This window comes from Daldinia caldariorum (genome assembly GCF_022478825.1).
Source record: "Daldinia caldariorum strain CBS 122874 unplaced genomic scaffold F4812scaffold_18, whole genome shotgun sequence".
Taxonomy (NCBI): Eukaryota; Fungi; Ascomycota; class Sordariomycetes; order Xylariales; family Hypoxylaceae; genus Daldinia; species Daldinia caldariorum.
The window spans coordinates 394,321-414,256 of NW_025953054.1; the positions used below are offsets into that span (position 1 = coordinate 394,321).

Sequence of the window (19,936 nt, forward strand, 5' to 3'; positions counted from 1 at the left end):
GACTTGTCCAGTGCGAGGTCAATTCAATGTACTTTGGTTGTCCAAGACCCCACTAATGGTTTGAATAGCAGCCATATTCCATTGGCTTGGGAATTGCGTCCATAAGGGTTTGAGGTTACAGTAAAGCTTTAAGCAACACTGTTCCTGCCTGGCGAACCCGTCGCCTGTACCAATCTCTGCAACGAGGTAATCGTCGATAAAGAGTTGACGACACGAGTAGTGATACCTCTTTAGGTTTGTTTCTGTCAGTCCCCCCCTTTCTTTTTTTTTTTCTTTTTTTCCATCGTCCAACTTCCTCATTCCGAGCCCCTACTCTCAAACCTTATCAAACTCCACTCCCATCCAAATCCCCTTCGCACGATTACCCACTTAGGAGGTTTACTTCCCCAACAGCAATATACTCTACCGTATTGCGTTTCAGTCTTGAAGCCTCAGTTCTTGTCAATAACACTTATCAGCAACCATTCGAAGACCTTAACCCCTGAATCTCAAATTCCTAATATAACCAATCGTTTATTGGGCCAGATATTCTCTGCTTCTCTCGCTCTATGTATCCTTACAACCTACTCATATTACCTAGCACGCTTATATTTACATGACGTTCCAGTTAGCCATGATCCACACTTACTGATGCAAATTACAGAACTCTCACAAGAACTCTAGAACGGGAACCGGTTATCTATTAAAGACACCCTCACGTTGTTTTGACAAGATGAACGTACACCAGGCTCGTGAGGGCCACTTCAACCCGGCCTCGCCCCATTCCTCCAGTGGAGCTGCCGATTCGTTCAAGGGCACTCCTGACACTCGGCTCACTACCTTTTCTCCTGAAGACGGCTCTGCTCGATCCACACGAGCGCCAGGATCACTCAATGCCAGCATTCGCGAAGCTGGCCCTATCAAGTATGGGATGAGTGCACCGCAATCAATTGATCGATCAAGCATAGTATACCGTAGCAATCTTCATCTAGACAAGGATCCCTTCGTCGGTCCTACGGATACTAGTTTCAAAGCAAGGCAAAAGTTATCGCCCACCGCCTCTGTATTTTCTCCTCTGCCTTCAGCAATGCCCGCTCGGGGTTCTGCATCTGAGCCTAAGAGAATGGATGCATTCTCGGAGAATCTAAGCCAACACTATGCTCAAACTTCGAGACTCTCCTCGCCGTCAGCGAATGCCCCACACTCTAACTTCCTTCACGACAAACTAAGCACCGACTCTGGAATTTCACGATGTCTAGTTATCTCTACCACTAATGGTAATAGACTAACAGGAACTGAGGTGGAACTATACCTATCCGTAAGATGCTCCGTTGGCCGAGATAGGTACTCATATATAAGCTAACGATTTGTAGGAACTTCAGCAAGCCGGAATTCCGTTTCAAGGAAACATGCGGGTTTGTGAATGTGGCGACCAGGTGTTCGTCCAATTTTCCAACATCCGCAGCGCCTGTACCGTGTTCTCCAACTTGACTATGCGAACTTACAATTGGACCGTTCGTTCAGTCAGTCCTAGAGAGTTTTCTTCGGTCGTTGAGCCCGGTGCCGGCTCTGTCACTGCGCACGAGGGCCAGCTCTACCTCAGTCTATTTCCGCATCTACCCAGTCGCATTACCACCCTACAACTCGAGAGCTTTTTGAAGGAACTCTTACAGTCTGAAGGAGACTTGTTTGCCTTCAAGATCCGAGATGGAGTGCAGGGCAGTCTAATCAGTGCCCTCGTCGAATACTGCGATAACGACATGTCCCTTCGTGCTGTCTCCAAGTTCAATAATGCCGTTGTTGAGGTGAGAAAACCTACCATTGGTACATGAAATTGATGTGCTAATACATTCGCAACAGGGTTTTCAGATCTGCATTACGTTATACCGACCTGACTTGAGGCCCATCACGGCGCCAAGTGGAACCAACGGTTCTGCTCGGGCTGTGGTCTCGCCAACACAACTGGCTACCGGCTTCCGACGAATGTCTATCGGAAGAACACCATCAGTTATTCCAACTGCGACCAATTCATTGTACAGTACGCCAGCCAGACACAGTATCTCTCAGAGTGGCTTCCAGTTGCCGTCACCTTATGGTGTCGTCCCTCTTCTCTATACCGGACTACCCATCACCCCTCCGTACATGATGGACCAGAGCTCGCCTAGAACTCCTAGCAGCATGTTGTCGGCCAGTAATTATTCACTGGCGAGCCCCACGCTATCACAGCACAGCTCCTTTTTGTCCACTGACCTCATGACGCCGAGGCAGTTCCAAAACTTTGGCCGTTCTGATGGTCGCAGACAGAATGCAATGCGCATTGCTCGATCTCCCTACTATAACCCCGCTAATCACCACAACCATGTTGACGTCAGTCGCATTCGGGACGGAATTGACGTGCGTACAACGGTAAGCTACCCAGGCCTAAAGTTTATGATGATAGGAACTGACCCAACAGATCATGCTACGCAACATACCTAACAAGGTTGATCAAGCTCTTCTAAAGAAAATCGTGGATGAGTCTAGCTGGGGAAAGTATGATTTTATGTATCTGCGCATCGATTTCGCGAACGATTGCAAGTAAGTAAATCTTTCAGTGCGAGCAAGGAACGTCCACTGATCAATTATATAGTGTCGGTTATGCGTTCATCAATTTTGTCGATGTAAGCTCTATCCGCCTCCCCTATGTGAAATTGCTATCGCTAACCCGGGTTTAGCCGTTAGATATTATTGATGTAAGTCTATTCATAAACAAGTCTTGACTGCGCTGACATCTTTCCAGTTCGTACATGCGAGAGCCAATCAGCGTTGGAATTGCTTCAAGAGTGATAAGGTTGCAGAGGTCTCTTATGCGAGTGAGTCAAATGTACTGCGTTGACTTAGTCCGTATACTAAATAGAAGCATAGCTATCCAAGGCAAGGACTGCCTCGTCCAGAAGTTCCGCAATAGCTCGGTGATGCTTGAGGCACCTCATTATCGACCCAAGGTATGTGTCTCTATTATGAGAATCTTCTAAATAGTCACTAACTATTTAATAGCTCTTCTACACCTTGAACGGCCCTCACCCTGAATTGGCGGGTGAGGAGGAGCCATTCCCTGAGCCTGACAATCAATCGAAGATGAAGAGAAGCTGTGAAAACGCTGAACACGTTGGTATGTTAGATCTACACAAATCTCCGTTATAACTTGAGAGTATAATTACTAATTGTACTCAAATAGGTCTGTTCACTCCTAATGCAGGACAGCATTTTCGTGACGAGCAACGACGCCGCCGTTCTCAATTTGACCGTGGAAATCCCCGACTTGAGGAGTATGACTATGATACAGCTATTTGCCGTCAGAGTTATTACCCTTCGCAGTAGGCTCCTAGAAGCTTTTGTGGCCGCCTTATTATATGGCGTTTATTTGATCGTTTCTTTTTCTCATTTTCGCGTCTTTCGGTTTCGTCTCGATACACACCGTCTACGGATCCTCAACACTGCGAGGGATACTGGAGTTTTGAAATGTTTCCTTTATTATCTACGACAATATGCTTGCTAGTAAGTGTCGTCCTTTCTTATATTGTCTAGCATGGATTGAACTAACTTGCAATGTAGGCTCGACGATGCCTTCACTGTTTTCACGCCATCTCTTAGTGGTTCTATTGGTGCTGCATGGTTATGATTACGACGGGGGGGGGGGAAGCCTGTGGTACCCCCTTACTCATAATTCATAACAATGCAATAACGAAGGAAAAAAAACCGGAAAAAGGAGAAATTTATCGCGAACGCATGGTATTAGCCATGGGAGAATCATAACGACCTGAATTATAACTTATTGTCGAATCTCGCCAGCAAAGAGAATCGACAATATTTCTGCTCTACTGGCAACAGAGCCGCACTTACAACTTACCTTCACATATCCGATCAGTTTCCGCAGCATTTCTGGCATTCGCGGGCAATATACGAAAGGGTAGTTGCGTTGAGTCCTGAGATCTTTTCATCAGACTTGCAGCAACAAATTCAACTACCAGAGAGAATACACCCGAAATATGCGTTGGCGTTTTCATTTTCGTTTCTTTGATGCGAAATTTGGGAGACTTTGAGTTTCTAGATCAATTATTGCTATCGAGTTATATCACTCGGAAAAATTTCCAGCCTCTACATTGTTTCAGACATCTTTTGATGCGCCCCCGGGTTCATCGTATATAATGGAAGATCAGTGCTCCGTTATACTCGACAGCAGCCATCTAAACCACTGGGAGAATTGGTGCCGCCATGGTTCGGGTTTATGGCTGGTCCTCGGTTTAGATTGGCCTGGTTTGTTAGACTGGGGGGGCATCACCTTTGGGAGGACAAAAAGGCGTTGGGCGGGCTTTATTCTGCTGGAGGAAATTTAAAAAAGGAGAAAAAAAATCGCGTAGCTTTAGCATCGTATAGGGGGAGTGGCGACTGCTTTTATGCTTATTCTTAGCATCGGATCTTGGGCGTGATAGGCAATAATAAAATAATAAAATGCATTTCTCGCAAATATTCATCGTGCTAGTGGTGTTTCTTCAAAAAAAAATTATAAATCATGGTCTCATTATTCATAGCTTCCAGGCCTTTACTAATTGAACTCTAACTAATTAAGTCTTATACATGTTAATCGGGATCCTCTGGCAAAGTAGGCAAAGGCTTCTGCGCCGAAGTAGAATGCGTCAAGGGAGGCCTGCTTGATAACGGAGGAGGTATGTATTCGGCACCGTCGGTCTCCGACGACGGCGTCAACTGCCTCTCCGACTTCCTAGCCAACACTTCCTGGTAACTCAACGCGGTGCTCTTCCCGCTATCCACCGCCGCAGCAGAGTAATACTCCCCTTCTCCTTTCCCCTCCCTCTCCCTAGACGGCGCCATGGCCGGCTCCGAATCGTACCCCGCGTCTACGCCGGGCGGCGTAGGGGCGCGGAAGAAGCTGCCCGAAGGGGGCTTCGACGAGGTTCTATCGGGGGAGGAGGGGATTCGATGGCTTACAGTGGACTCGGGGGTGTCATTTACGTTGACGTTAACAACAGCGGCAACAGCGGCAACAGCTGGTCTAGAGGATGAGGAGCCGCTCATCCTCCGCGGACGATGGTGGTGGTGCAGGGAAGAAGAAGAAGAATCGGGGGTCTGGGTTATGATGTGGCGCTGCGGGGTGCTAGGGGCGGGACTGTCGACGCCGGGGGAAAGTAAAGGGGTAACGTCGCGACGGTGGGTTCTAGGGGTAGACGGGAAGAGCGGGGAGGCGAGCCTACTACTACCGCCGCCGCCGCCGCCGCCGCCGAAGAACTGCGCCGGGTAATATGAGGACTCGGTGGCGGCTTGGGCGAGGCCGCCGCGGGAGAAGATGATGAGGAGGAGGCAGCCTAGGAGGAGGACGCTCTGGACGATAGCCATGCGTTTCTGGAAGATGACCTCGTCGGCGAGGACGCCGAGGCGGGAGGACAGGGCGACGATCTCGCGCTCCGACTGCTCACGCTGCGTCTCGAGGGCGATGACGGTTGATTGCCAGATCTGATCGTATTGGACGCGGACCTCACGCAGCTCGCCGAAAACCGTCTTGTTGAGGGTGTCGAGGAACAGGTCTACTTTGGCCACCTGGCGCTTCTCGAGGCGCGCCAGGGCTTCCCGCAGGAACCGTGATTGCGACTCGATGTACTGTAGAGACAAGGTCGTGTTGGACTCGAGAGCTTGTATGCGTTTATTAAGCGCCTTGAAGAATGAGTCCTGGACGGTAGGGGCTGGGGCAGCGGATGAAGTGCTCGTAGTTGTTTTATTGCGTGGTGTGGTCGGGGAGCCGGAGGGTTGACTTTTAGATGCGGCAGCTCTCGAAGACGGCGGTTTTATAACAGAAGTAGAGGCGGATGTTTTACTCTTGGGAGGTGACTGTACGCTAGCAGTCTTCGAAAGGTTTGGAGATGTGATTGTGGTAGATGTGGCGGTGGTAGTTGTTGGCGTTACAGTAGCTGATCTTGGGTCTGGGGATGGCGTGGAGACAGGTGTAGATTCAGTGGAATTCGCGAGAGCCGTACTCGCTGCCGTTTGACTTGAACTGCTTGGGTACGCAGATCTGATCGACTTCGGCGTTACCTGACTAGCAGACGGCGATGTTGGAGTCACTACTGAAGAAGGGCTTGAGCTAATTGAAATTGTCTGTTCGACAGTCCTCAAGGGTTGAGGTTTAGCTGCTGTTTTTATCTTCTCATTTTCCTTGCTGCGTTGAGACATGTAGTCGTCTGCGCCAGTTGCTCCGCAGGTTGCGTTATTGGGGTAGTAATGGTAGAAATAGTGCTTGTCCCAGTAGGGGATGAAGCAACTCTGCTCTGGATATAGATGTATTACCTGATCCTCATGGTGGATGGGTTCGGCAGCAACTTCAACTTCCTCAACTGGGACCTCGGTCTCTTCAACAGTCTCCTCAGGGGGCTCAGATATTGCCTTGTCCTCTTCGGGCTCGATATCAGCAGGGTCAGCTTCTTTCCACGAATCGAGCATGCGTGTGCCGTGGACACGCAGCAGGGACATGGGGCAATAATACTCATTGCCATAGTGGCTCAGAATCTCGATTCGTAAATACTTGGCCCAGATCTGAGGGTTCTCGACTAGGAACGGCTGGATATCTCTGGAATTACGAGCCTCGAAGATTCCTAATACCTTCCACTTCTCTAATTTGACGGGATAGCGATCGCTTACACTAACTCGAAAGTGGCGTATCATGCTGGAGAAGAATTCGAAATTGGCTATCACAACAGTATCGACTAGGATGTCATCGCTCAGCTCGATAATAACAAACTTGTTCTGCATGGCACATTCAAGGAGCATGTACGAGTCCTTGTTTTCGACTAGGATGGCCTTGGGGTTCTTAGCACCAGGACTCGCCTTTTTCACCGTCGCGCCAGCGTCGAACGAAGCATACGAAAGCCTCTCCTTACTCGTCTTCCCGGCATCTTTACTACGATAGCCTTGAGCTAGCCCTTCGTCGTAGTTGACCTTCTCAACCTGCTTTTCTTTCTCCTTCTCTTTCTGGGAGGGTTTTGTCGAGGACGCGATCTCAGAGATCTTATCAGAGTATGCGTCGAAGTCGAGCGACACCTCACCTTCGTCTCCAAGACTATCAAAATCCTCTCCGGGATCCGCTTCGCCTTGAGTTTCTTTGCTCTTGCGCTGCCTCGGCTCTAATGCGTCCTGCCCGGATTTCTCGAGCATCATAGCCTTCCATTCTTCAAATGACATGAAAGCCCCGGTGCTAAGGTCATTTCCATCAGCATCTAACTCCTGGTGATGGATGGCATCATCGGCGCCGGCTGTCGAGTCGACGGGTATGGAGGAGGACGAGGTAACAGTGGCGCTAATGGATGCGGGAGTGGAGAAAGATGAGGGACCGGAGGTGAGACACTGCTGAGGTAAAGTATGGGTGATATAGTTCACGGTCCTGAACTCGCAGGTAGGTTCGGCTGAAGTGATACTAGAAAGGGGTTTTGCGACATCGTGGGTTGTCGAGGTACTCGAGGTACTCGAATTAACTTGGCCAAATGCATGGCTTGCAATTAGAAGCAGCAGAAGTAAAGAGGTATTATTTACACGTCGCCTCTCGGATGCGAGCCACATTGCAAGCGTGGTGAAGACTCGCGTCGTCGATCAAAAAGACAGTCCATATGGTAAAAAAATAAAGAAAGAGAGAAGATGCGAAGAGAAGGTGAAATGTTGTAAATTGCAACAAGCAAATTACAAGTTGTCGATTTCTCAGAAGGCATAATTTGATTAATTTGATGTACATCTTTGAGTACAAAGTACAATACAAAAGTACATTTCTCATGATTTATACTTAAAGTGGTTTAGATTGTTTGATTTCGCTTGGACTTTCCAGATTTTTAGGCTCATTCTGGGGGAAGGTCCGTGCTTCTATCACATGTGGGGAGCCCAGGTGCATAAACCGGACCTAAGTCTACTAGGTGTACATTAGTGCATTCAGATGTGCCTAATGTAATACCTCTCTCACAGATCTATACGGATAGATGTTACAGCTCCTGGACGAACCAAAGGGGTGACTACCTTGGTTCAAAATCGGTGTTACACAAGTTACACGAAGGGGGAAGGAAGCACTCAAACACTCAAAAGTCGACCATAGCAACACCAACTTAGGGCAGCAGTCTCTACCTATCAGCCTACTTCAAGGTTAAGGTTACCTAGATAGGGTAGTAGCAAGGTTAATAGCGAGGCAATAGCGAGGCAAGGTTTATTACACAGGCTACCTCTTACACGAATCGCTTTTCTACATCCCAATTACAAAAACTGCCACATTCCCTCCACCTTTTTACATATTTCCATAACTACGCTCGTCGCAGATAGCGAATCACAAATTCGACAAGATGGTGGATATTACCCTATCAACCGAAGACGAGCAAGCCCTTGGCTTCAAACGGTTGAGGATAAGCAACAAGACTTCGAATAGTTTACTTCTAGGCCTGCCGGTAGAACTGGTCTCCTACATATTATCCCTCCTTGACCCCGAACATGTTACGCTCTTTTCTTTAACTTGTAAGGCCGCCTCTATCCTTGTCCGAGGAACCGACTATGGGAAGATTTGTCTCGCTTCTGTCCATAGCGCTTTGCACACCAACTCGGGTCTAGCCTCTTTCCAGAGAGCTACGTTCCTTCATCACTTGGCAAAGGATCTCCCGCATCGCTTCGTCTGCAAACGCTGCTCCAAGTTTCACCAAAAGCTCGTCAACCTTGCAGAAGAAGGCCCAGATGCCCTGTCAAACTCTATCTCAATCCATCGCCAAAAGGACCTTATGATGTTTGGCCCGCTATGGCCACAATACGCTTTCACCCGCGAGCACGGTCGCCAGGCAGTAAGGGATAGTAGCATCGGTTCAGAACCCAACTATGCTACTTCTCATTTGGCCATATCCACTGATTGGAAGCTGAGGAGGCTAGGCACTTCCTGCAACAACCCCGATTTCATCCACGGATACGTCAAGTTGGACACTGAAGCAGTAGTTGTAAACGGCAAGCTATACTTTCACAAGATCCAGCGCATAGTGCTTCTCCCGGATAGGCTCAAGCCTTTTCTTACGGCCAACCGGTCTTCTCCTATGGAACAAGTTTTCCAGTCTTGCTGCCACGGGACTGAATTCCGCGCTACGTTTCGCCCCTCCTTGGACATGTTGGATTGGAACGGCTTGCGTGGCAAGAGTGTACATGATACCATCACTAAGTTCGCCAATGTGGCACGTGCCGGGCTGCCACTTCTCATGCCACTTTCCGGGCTGGACAAAGACACTATCAAGAGATATCCACCGCTTCCCATTCCGCATGCAGGCTGCAAGCACTGCATGACCGAAGAGCTCACCACCATCCATAACCACGGCCGCGACGGAGTCGAGATAGTCAGTGACGTTTTCCAAAACCTTGGCAGTTGCACCAACGACGGCACGGATAATGAGTGGGGATACTGCTGGTCGGGCCTAAGTTACGACTGCCGGACCCTCAAGTCCAGGCGAAAGGAGCACCCCCTAATTCATCCGGGCGTATTCCCCACTCGTCCTGGTGCGAGTGCTAGGGATCATCCGTCAGCACCAAATGCTAAGGATATCTGGGAATTACACGACCGTGACCGAGAAGCTAGATCACAGTGATTACGAAGACATCCGGGGGTTTCCGATGCATTGATGGTTGGTGGATCATAAAGGACGGAGATATGGTTTGGCATGATTACTTGGCGTTTCTAGGTGGCTGGCTGGCCGGCTGGTCTTAGGGAGAGTCTAGCTACCTTGTAGGTATATATGTTTAAGTCCAATGTATAAAAAGTCGTTTGATACCTGTAGGAGGTACCTAACCTTTTGATACGGCGAAGATACCGAGTAAGAGAATGAGGACCAATTACTTACTCAGTTACTCTTCCGTACTCATAAGCCCTTCTAAGCAATCTTTCCTATTAATTTGCAAGAGGCTGTTTGATGGCCTTGTTCTCTAAAAAGGTTTCTAGAATGCTCGTTTCTTACACAATACAAAGTCCACGCGATGTACGACCTATCCCCCTCGCGCTCAACTCTGAAACATACTTTAGGTACCTAATTATGTTATTTAATTCAATGCTAACGTGTACACAGTAGTTACACACACATTTACCTTTAGGAAGTAGGTACCTTAGGTACCATACCGGCAGATAGTAGGTTTGTGGAATCATTCCAAAACCCCCCCTAAAAGCCTCCACCTATAATAATCGTTGGAAATAATCAAAAACATTCCACATATAAAATCATTCCATATGAAAAGGTATTTTGTAAAAAAATAAAAATTTACTAGCTGTGGGCTTCGAACCTACTGTGACGAACTTACACTTAAGTCCATCAGAATGTAGTAACAGGGGTCTTGATTTTAGGTAAATAGTAGCGATATAAGTTAAGTATTAATAAAACGTTAAAGGTATTTGTTAAAAAGGTTTGGAGTTTTTCCTCTTATATAAGTTAGATATAAGATTTAAATTAATAACTAAGGAAATATAAATAAATGATTAAATATATATTAATTTTTATAATTTAATTATCCTTTTTATTTTACCTTTTTTAAAGATATTATAATATAGTTAATTTAAGTAATTTGGTTAATTTAATTAAATTAATTAAATTATATAAAATATTTTTTCGTAATTAAAGTTTATTTGTTATTTTAAGGGATCCCCGCTCCTATTATTTAAATTAGTACGTTTTTTAATAAATGTTAGTTCGTAATACTTACAGCCTTAAAATTGTTACACGATTTTGTGTAAGTAATTTTTTTTATTTTTATTTTTTTATTATTTTTATTTTTATTTTTTTATTTTTTTATTTTTTTATTTTTTTATTTTTTTATTTTTTTATTTTTTTATTTTTTTATTTTTTTATTTTTTTATTTTTTTATTTTTTTTATTTTTTTATTTTTTTATTTTTTTATTTTTTGTTTTTTATATTTTTTACATGTTTTTAATAAAAAGTAAATGTATTTTAATTAAGTTATTTAAAGTATTACGATTTATTTAATATTATATAATTAAACTTTAATTAATTTTACTTATTATATAATAAATTTTTATATTTTTTTTTTAAAAAAAACTTTAAGCTTTTTTAATAAACATTTTAACATTTATTTAACATTTAATTTATATTATTATTATTTATTTAAAAATTAAAATTTATTAATATTATATTTTAATAAATTTAAATATAAATATTAATATTTAATATTTTTATTTATTTTTACTTATTTTTGTTAAATATATAAATAATATTAATATTTTTAAAAAAATATAAAATTAATAAATTATAAAAATAAATTATAATAAAATTTAAAAAATATATATTAAAAAATAATTAAAATATTTTATATTTATTATATTTATTATATTTTATATTATTTATATATAAAAAAAAGAAAACCGGTAAATAATTTAAAAAATTATTAAGTATTATCACAATTACATTTAATAACATACCTTATAATACGTATTATAAAATTTAAAAATTATTATTTTTCTTTTTTTATAAGCGTAATTACTTATTCCATAAATAGAGCAAGGTAATTAATTTAGCTAAAGTAGCCCCGGGGTATTATTTAAAAGTACTTAACTTAAGCTTTAACGTTTATTTTACCTACTTCTGCTTCTGCTTCTGCTTCTAGATCTACTTCACGAAAAAAAGTAAACTTTTCTTTTTAAAAAAAAGAACAGTAATAGAAAAAAAAATAAGTACTTTGTTTGGGGTTTGTGGTACACATGCCAGTTCGTTTCCTCTTTGCCCGTCGCCAAGTTGTAAGAAGAGAGAGAACCACACCACACACCTGTCCTTGTACGCCTTAGTTGTTTCTCTGTGCCGCTCGAAGGGGGATCAGACCTCTTTCCCGGCCCAGTCCCAAAAAAATCTTGCTTGACTCGCAAAAATAACAAACAATAATGTTAGAACGGTACCGTCCGGGAAAGAGAAAAAAAAAACACGATTATTTGTTGTAGCTTCAACGACCCGCTCGACTATATCTTGGCAAGTCGTCTCGTAAATACTCATTGTTCCCCGTCACTCTGACCACCCCCGATACCCGCATTGCCCTGACTGGCCCCGTTCGTTACCAACTTTATCCTCGTAGTATTTGCTGAAGACTGAGGCGTTCCCACGCTTGTGCTAGGGGCTACCGAACTATCTTTTCCAGATGGGTCCTCGAGCTCGGCTAGTTCCGGATGTTCATTAAGCTCCTCCTGTGCTCGGTCGTTGAAGAATTTCTAGGCTCGGTTAGTACATGATTGGTCAAACAAAGGTCGCATAGGGCTTATCTAGACTTACCTCCATGACAATTGCGTCTGAGTAAAGAAGACTTCCGTCTTCGTTATACGTTTTGCAATTGTTGCACATCAGGACAATATCCTTACGCATGTCATTGATACTATTATACTCCTCTCTCTTGATCTTAGCCTGTATTTGGTTCATACAGATCGGATTCTGGATGAGGACATAGTAGTCACCATAATCGCGTTTGGATGGTAGCTTAACAAACGGTCCTATAATTAATCGCTTGGTTGGCTCATCGTCGTCATCATCATCCTCGATCTGATCCTCGGGAGCGATATCGGCTTCGAGATTCATCAATCCGTCGTAAAGGTTGCGCAGACTCCTCTGAAGAACTTGTCTCAATTCAAAACCGAGACGCGAATCGCTACCGTTGCCCATTGAAGCTCGAGGGCGCCCTTGAGGCCCGCGCCGCTTTTTGGCCGGTGGTTCGCCGTCATCATCTTCAGCCTTACGTTTCTCATTTTTACTACCGGGCTTGCGTCCGCGCTTCTTGGGCGGCGTGTCGATTTCCTCGGTACTGGCACGGCTCGCGCTCGGAGAGTTAGCACTTGATGCATTAAGTGCCGCTAACCTCTTGAGCTTGTTCGTTTCCCGCTTGTCCTTCTTAGCTTGTTTACGCGCCGCGGCAGCCTCTGGAGTGTCTTCGTCATCGTCGACGGCCATCAGCCATTGCTCCTCTGTGAGGCCGTCATCATACTTGACACGGGTTCGCTCTCGCGCACCACGGCCCAAGACTTCCTCTGGCTCATCGCCAACAGGATTGCCCTCCATCATGTAGATTTCGGGAAGCTCATCTTCCGTCATGAGTCGCGGGATACGTTTTGAACCTGGAGCGTTGCCATACAGAGGATCCGCTGCGCGTTCCTCGTCGATCTGCTGGAAAACGGTAACTTCGTTCTCACTTCGTGCAAGAATCATATTCAACTCTTCGTCATCCATTTCGTCTTGTTCACCGGACTCAGCCAAATCCGCAGATTCCAACAGCGTCCGAAGCATAGCATCACGATCAGTCTCCGATGATTTGTTATCGAATCGACCGGCTTGGATAACCTTTTCATCCATATCGAGCTTAAACTTGGCTCGCTCCAAGATCTTTTCCTCAACCGAATTCGAAGTAATGAGACGCAAAATACGGACTTCATTCTTTTGACCAATACGATGGGCACGATCCTGGGCTTGCAAATCCTGGTGAGGATTCCAATCCGAGTCGTAGATGATAACTGTGTCGGCGGTTTGTAAGTTCAAACCTAAACCACCTGCACGAGTAGAAAGTAAAAACATAAAATACGGCGAATCCGGGGCGTTGAAGGCCTTCAGAAGATCGGATCGCTCGTCGGATTTGGTGTTACCGTCTAAACGTAGGTACTGAATACCACGGAACCTCAGGAAATCTTCCATAATATCCATGATGGCTGTCATCTGAAAGAACATCAAGACACGATGTCCTGTGGCCTTGTATTTGGGTAGAATTCGATCTAGTAGTTCGAATTTACCTGCTGTTCGCCATAAAAGGTCGTTACTGGTATTTGTAGGATTCATTTGGTTCTCTACTTCGTCAAACACAAAAGGATGATTGCAAAGTTTTCGAAGCTGCATAATCATATTGCTAAGACCTTGGGTCTTAGTCTTACCCCCCTTTCCGTCGCTGATTGTAATTTTCTGATGTGTGACCATCTGCTTATACAAGCGAGCTTGGAGGGCAGAGAATTTGCATTTGATAACTTTCTCGGTCTTGTCTGGAAGATCTTTTTCGACGTCCTTCTTGAGACGACGAAGCAGGAACGGTCGTAACACTTTGTGGAGACGGCGAATGACAAGGATCTGTTCTTCTTCATTCAGCTCCATCTTGTCTTGCCCGCCAGTGTTCGCGAACGGGGTGTTGAACCATTCATCAAAGGTTTTAACTGATTTGAATATGTTTGGGAGGACGAAGTTGAGCATCGCCCACAATTCACCTAGATTGTTCTGAAGAGGAGTACCGGTAAGAATAAGACGAAATCTAGTACTGTAATACTGAGAGATAGTAGCACTCAGCTTTGAATTCGTGTTCTTCATACGATGGCCTTCGTCAATAATCATGTGAAACCACTTAATCTTGCTCAAGATCGGGCGGTCCTTGATGATATATTCGTAAGTAGTCAGGAGAACCTGGAACTTTCCTTGACGAATCTTCTCCTGCTGCTGTTTTCGCGCATTCGGAGGTCCCTTGTAGACCACGCGACTGACAGACGGAGCCCACTTCTCAAATTCCAGGTTCCAGTTTGTCAAAGTACTCAGAGGTACAATCACAAGATATGGACCTCGCTGAAGCTTGCGCTCGATGAGATATGTGATTAAACTGATGGTCTGGATCGTCTTGCCGAGACCCATTTCATCAGCAAGAATACCATTTAGGTTGTTGTTATAAAGTGACAACATCCATTGAAGACCCTTGAGTTGGTATTCCTTAAGAGTGCCACCGACAAGAATACTAGCCTGCTCTGTAACCTCTTCCTTAATACGGTGAGCCACGGCATAGTAATCAATTTTGCGGCCAGCCTCTTCGTCCTCTTCGTCAATTTCGCTTTCTTCATCTTGCATAAATTCACCCACTTCATCGCCATAGCGTTCCGCAGCTTGTCGTTGTTGTGCTTTAACGGAGGACGCCAGCTGATGTAAGAAGCCATCAGTCTGTCTGAGAAGGTGTGTGATACGAGTATCCTTCGCCTGATCAAGCAGCTTAAGGTAGGCTTCTTCGTCGTTAGCTTTAAGAGCCTGGAGACGCTGCTTAGCAGTACGCTCGATACGCTTCTGCTCTTCCTTCTCGATGTTGAAATGATGCATGTGCATGGCCCTTCCCATCCTGGACATCTTACTCCTGGCGGCTTGGGCTGAACTAGCAATTTCGGACTTATGGTGTTGCACAGATTGGAGGAAGTCGATGTGCTTCTTCTTCTCACGACTTTCGCGAGCGTCTCGCTGCTGCTTCTCGAGCTTCTCGGTGATGCGAGCCTCACGTACGCTTTGCTTCTTGGTCCGTCGGTACTGGCTACGATTAGTAGTCATTGCTAGATTATCATAATGCATCATCTGGCGACCAATCTTTTCGCGTAAAGCGCGCTGCTTGGCGTATAGTTCTAGTGACTTTAACTCTATGATAGCTTTCCGCTTCAATGTGTCATCAGGATCGAGGTTTTCCTTAGTGGTGTCCCAATGGGCAATATTCCCAGGCAAAGCCTTCAACTCGGCGTATCTCGCCTTCATGCGATTGAAGATAATGATCTCTCGCTCATGCCTCAACTGCTCAAAGTCGACCCCAGTAGGGAATATACTAGGAATTATAAATCGCTGCTTTCGTTGTCCATGGTCGTAGTAGCTGATGTCCTTGCGAACAAGGCCGCCCTCGTATGGGGATTTAATTGTCTTAAAAGTTCGGCCCTTTGGTAGCGAAGATTCAGACTCGACATCTCCCTCGGGAGGAGCAGAGTCAGCCTTTACCGGCTCGGGTGCGGGTGTTGCGGCAGCCGGAGCAGAAACAGGAGGCTGAGTGGATTGTTCAGCAACTGCCTGTCTTCGTTGACGCTGCGCATTCAATGCTTGTTGCATCTGGTATGGCACCCCGGTATTCTTGCTAAGTAACTTAAAGGCTTGGATCTGTTGTCTAAGTAGACCTAGCTGCTGGGGGGAGAATTGGGCCATCGGGGACGTCGTCGAAGGCGAAGAGGTAGCTGGCTGGGCAGTAGGGCCTGCGCTGGAAGGTAACGCAGATGTACTCAAAGCAGCTGACGAGGGAGGTTGCGTGGTATGCGGTATGGGTTGTTGCTGCTGTGGTCGCGGACCAGGTTGATTCCCATTGACGTTGCCATTAGGAATATTGTGTGCCATCTGGGCAGTTTGCATCTGCAGAAAACTCTGCTGTTTGCGTATTCGCTGCTGCTGTTGGAAGTTCATCAAGAATTGACTTGTCTTGACGAATTCGGGGTCATTCTGAGGAACGCCTTGCTCCTTCATCTGCTGGTACCTCTATATCATATGTCAGTATACGGAAGGCAAAAGGCAAGATACAGGGACGGCCTCGACACAATATAATTGGAAGGCACATTGAATGGGGTCACGAACCGTGTACATGTCCTGGATCTGTTTTTGGTTCATCTGCGCCGCCATAGCAGCCGAAGCACCAGGATGGTGGACGTTAGGAGGAGTCTGAACAGATGCCATATTGACTAACTTGAGGGTAGCTCGATATGGATCCTAATAAGATTTATTACTCTCCTAACCACTTTATGAGCCGTTCATATCTAAGGTACGATACGACTACAAAGACGGGGTGGTTATTATTCGAGACCACCAAAAGTCGAAAAAAAACGGTATTAGAAAAAAAAAAAAAAAAAGAGCGACTGTAATGAAAGTTGGTTGGTGATGAGAAATAGTGGTGGTTGAGGGCCGGTGTTGATTAACCAGCACGTCGCAAGCGTTGGCCCGAAACGAATATGTGGTGATGCGCCGAACAACAATTGTTCGGAAGCCAAAAATTGGGTTGGGAATGACGGATGTCGTTAGGGGTGCGCGAAGATTCCGGTCGCGGCGCGGTTTCGTCTACCGGAATGCCAAAAAGAAAACGCGGTGGGGATCAGCAGCAAAAAGGAAGGAAATTCTACCCTTTTTTTTTCGCCTTCGCGGTCGCGCGGGGGGACGTGAGTCGAAAAGGCCAACGGGGTGTAATGGTAAGTGGTTGGCTGAGAGCGCGTAAAAAACACTGTAAAGGGGGCCTGTTTTCGGCGAGAAAATCGCGTAAAATAAAAATTGGAGGTCACTCCGGATACTTGTCGATGAATTTAGACGGGGATGGGTGATGCGGCTCGCTTTTTTCGATGCGCGATTGATGGCGTGGAAAGAGATGGTTTGATGAAAGGCGCACAACCGCACAACAAGTCTATCTCCCTTTTGCCTGTCACCTGAAGGAAAAATGCACTAGCGACCCCAGCCCACAAACTGACCAATCGGTCTAACGATAGCCCGCATAATCCTAGCAAATTCTGACTAAGATAGTGGTCAATGCGTAACTCTTAAAGAATTTTTATTGGCTCAAATCCATTTTTGTTGTATTGCATCTCACTGTTTTAAGGTACCTCATCACAAGTACCTCGTTACAGCTACCTATCCGTACCTAATGCATTTGCATTTACATCCGACTACCTATATGTATGCTGTTAATACACTGTAAATATATTTGTTCAATAAGCTCTGCTATATTAAACGAACCATGACAAAGGCCAAGATTTTTTTTTCTGTTTGTCGGGTTCATTCATCCCAATCGGGTAGTTTGTTTTCTTGGAAATCATGTCGTGAACCCTTCGGTTTGCCTATGGTATAGCGTTATCCTGATTCTGACCTAGCAATCTGATACTAATGCGGCTACTAAGAGCCTCTTTTGTTACCAGTTACCAATTGAATAAATCTGACCTGTCGATCTATGGGCCTACCTTTCATACATACATTAGGTACTACTATGGTAGTAGGTTTCTTGTAAGGAATGCCAGGGGTCCTGGGGATCCTACCCATCCCTGCGGATACCTAAGGCTTCATGAATTTATAAAAGGTGCCTAACCTAGCTTCCTAGGTCGTTTTTCGGATAAACAGCTCTAAAAGAAAGTTATCTCTTATTAGGAGCCGGTCCTTTAAAAGAGCCTTGGCGCATCGCTCTATTAAGTGCAGGTGGATATCCGATATCCTCTCATCTCTTGGCCTTCTTCTTTTCTGGTCCTTCTACCTCTTCGTCGTCACTGACGTCGGCATACTGTGTCACTGGCTGCGTACTCTTCCAGGCCTTTGTAAAAACGGGGTCCTTTTTCGCTAAATCTGCATACTTCAAGAGCGCTTCTCTAGGATCTTCGTGCAACATACGACTCAATGGAATATTCTCCGAGATATGCTTTTCGTCAGGCTGACTCCGCATAAATGGTGTTTGCTGAGGCACATGTGGTCTCCGAGGGTCTTTCGACTTTCCAGATGCTGTAATGCCTGTTTTCCTAGTGCCCGGCAGAGTGGCCGGGGTAATGATTGCGTCCCCAGAGAGTCCGAGGGATTGATCAGTGGTAAATTCTGGATTGTCATCTATGTGCCGTCTCTTCGGCGCGCGTGACATGACATCTACCGCACCTCGTGTCGACATTGTAGGATTATATAAAATATGTGTTTCCGCATTTGCGGAGCCAGTAATGATCTGGTTGATCTTCGGATGCCAGTCCACAGTTATCACAGGCGACCCTGGCGTTACTGGGGTTGTATATTCCGGCCGTAGATTTCCAGGGTTTAAGATGTGAAGATGTCCCGTTGCCGAGCCCGTAATAATACTAGTAGAATTTGGTGCATACTTAATGTTGGTGGTTGGGTAATGATCTGATGTAGATGGATGCTCCACGGTCACAAGAGGCTCTTTAAATTTCCGCGTATCCCACAGTTTGATCAAGTTGTCGCCGCCTCTCGTCACCACCATTCGCCCGTCAGAACTGATATCTATTCCACCGGTCCAGGTATTCGGTTTATGAGCTTCTCTAATCTCACCCGCCGGTCGTGTGAAAGGGCCGTTTCCACCCCACATCACAAGTGTTCCATCCAGGGCTGCAGAAATAAGGATGTTATTGCCCCCCTGAGCTGGACTGCCCCAAGCAACGGCAGTCATTCGCGTCCTCCCTGCAGCACCAGCAGCTTTTGACTTGAAGACTATTACTTCCTTTTGGCTGCGCTTGTTGTTAATGTCCCATATACGCAATGTGCTATCCGTCCCAGCCGTAACACATAGGTTTCTGTCTGTAGGATGCCACGTGCCTGTTGTGACCTCGGAAACGTGGCCCTTGGTATTATTCATATCTCGAAGGTACATATCGCCTTTGACAAATTCCGTAACGATATCGCCATCTCGAGACACGATTTTGGCTTGGGGATGTGCCGATATGCAGAGGAAGAGACCCCCGGCAAGAGGGTTGAACTCGACATGGTGTATCGGGTGCGACTCTGTACTTGCAGACGATGGTTTAGTTTCGTAAGGATCGACGCTCCTGAAAGCACGGATCGTAGTCGGGGTTAAGGAAGAAAGATCGTGAAGCTTGACAGTGCAATCAATAGATCCTGATATAAGTCGTCCGCCCGCCGGGTCTAACGAAAGCGTGGTAACAGCGCGATCATGAGTCTTAATGACCATCTCGTGAGAAGTCGGATACTCGTCCTCATCATACGAATCGTCCGAGTCGTCGTCGCTGTCGCTGTCGCTGTCACTTGTGTTCTTCGAGTCCGATTCCCGAGATTTAGGATTGGGTGCCGTTGGCTCGTTGACGGTTCTCTTACTTCGGTCGATTTGCGCGGCGATGTCAGCCTCTCGATGTTTCTTCCCGAATGAAGTGGGCAAGAACGCGCGCATGGGGTCATCGTCGGGTATAGTCGGTCCTTCAACCTGGATCTCCTCGTCGTCACTCATTGTAATGTAAAATTCAATTGTGGAATTATGAGTTTGCAGGTTGTAAAGAGGAAATGAGTTGGAGACACAAGGCTGGCATGTGATAGGAAGCAACCTGGAAATATATCGGTACTGTTTACTATGGTAGGTACTTGGTCCGACTTGACTTATATTAGGTAAGCTACCAGGTAAGGTACCTTTGTTAGGT

At 45.7% G+C, this 19,936-nt stretch overlaps 5 protein-coding genes across 5 annotated transcripts; 2 read left to right on the forward strand and 3 right to left on the reverse strand.

The window, feature by feature from the left end:
- Positions 1-712: 712 nt before the first annotated feature.
- F4812DRAFT_466981 (RNA recognition motif 2-domain-containing protein) lies at positions 713-3,428 on the forward strand (the record flags this gene model as incomplete). Its single annotated transcript, XM_047938593.1, has 9 exons — positions 713-1,297; positions 1,353-1,784; positions 1,840-2,385; positions 2,435-2,556; positions 2,609-2,639; positions 2,759-2,831; positions 2,884-2,963; positions 3,016-3,130; positions 3,197-3,428. 9 exons carry the CDS (start codon positions 713-715, stop codon positions 3,337-3,339), a joined length of 2,127 nt encoding a protein of 708 aa, XP_047787060.1. The 3' UTR covers positions 3,340-3,428.
- A 1,078-nt stretch (positions 3,429-4,506) lies between these two features.
- F4812DRAFT_441859 (UNC-like C-terminal-domain-containing protein) lies at positions 4,507-7,713 on the reverse strand. Its single transcript, XM_047935266.1, has one exon. It carries the CDS (start codon positions 7,582-7,584, stop codon positions 4,600-4,602), a length of 2,985 nt encoding a protein of 994 aa, XP_047787061.1. The 5' UTR covers positions 7,585-7,713; the 3' UTR covers positions 4,507-4,599.
- A 267-nt stretch (positions 7,714-7,980) lies between these two features.
- On the forward strand, positions 7,981-10,177 carry F4812DRAFT_441860 (uncharacterized protein). Its single transcript, XM_047935267.1, has one exon. The coding sequence runs from the start codon at positions 8,346-8,348 to the stop codon at positions 9,615-9,617; it is 1,272 nt and encodes a 423-aa protein (XP_047787062.1). The 5' UTR covers positions 7,981-8,345; the 3' UTR covers positions 9,618-10,177.
- Positions 10,178-12,013: 1,836 nt separating this feature from the next.
- F4812DRAFT_462456 (chromatin remodeling complex SWI/SNF, component SWI2 and related ATPase) lies at positions 12,014-16,493 on the reverse strand (the record flags this gene model as incomplete). Its single annotated transcript, XM_047938046.1, has 3 exons — positions 12,014-12,229; positions 12,291-16,298; positions 16,395-16,493. 3 exons carry the CDS (start codon positions 16,491-16,493, stop codon positions 12,014-12,016), a joined length of 4,323 nt encoding a protein of 1,440 aa, XP_047787063.1.
- Positions 16,494-17,327: 834 nt separating this feature from the next.
- Positions 17,328-19,895, reverse strand: F4812DRAFT_441864 (WD40 repeat-like protein). Its single transcript, XM_047935268.1, has one exon. The coding sequence runs from the start codon at positions 19,747-19,749 to the stop codon at positions 18,010-18,012; it is 1,740 nt and encodes a 579-aa protein (XP_047787064.1). The 5' UTR covers positions 19,750-19,895; the 3' UTR covers positions 17,328-18,009.
- Between the last annotated feature and the right edge of the window lie 41 nt (positions 19,896-19,936).

What these genes read in the sequence shown, in the direction of transcription:
- F4812DRAFT_441864 (XM_047935268.1), bottom strand. Translation starts at nt 19,749, where the DNA reads ATGAGTGACGACGAGGAGATCCAGGTTGAAGGACCGACTATACCCGAC.
- F4812DRAFT_441859 (XM_047935266.1), bottom strand. Translation starts at nt 7,584, where the DNA reads ATGTGGCTCGCATCCGAGAGGCGACGTGTAAATAATACCTCTTTACTT.
- F4812DRAFT_441860 (XM_047935267.1), top strand. Translation starts at nt 8,346, where the DNA reads ATGGTGGATATTACCCTATCAACCGAAGACGAGCAAGCCCTTGGCTTC.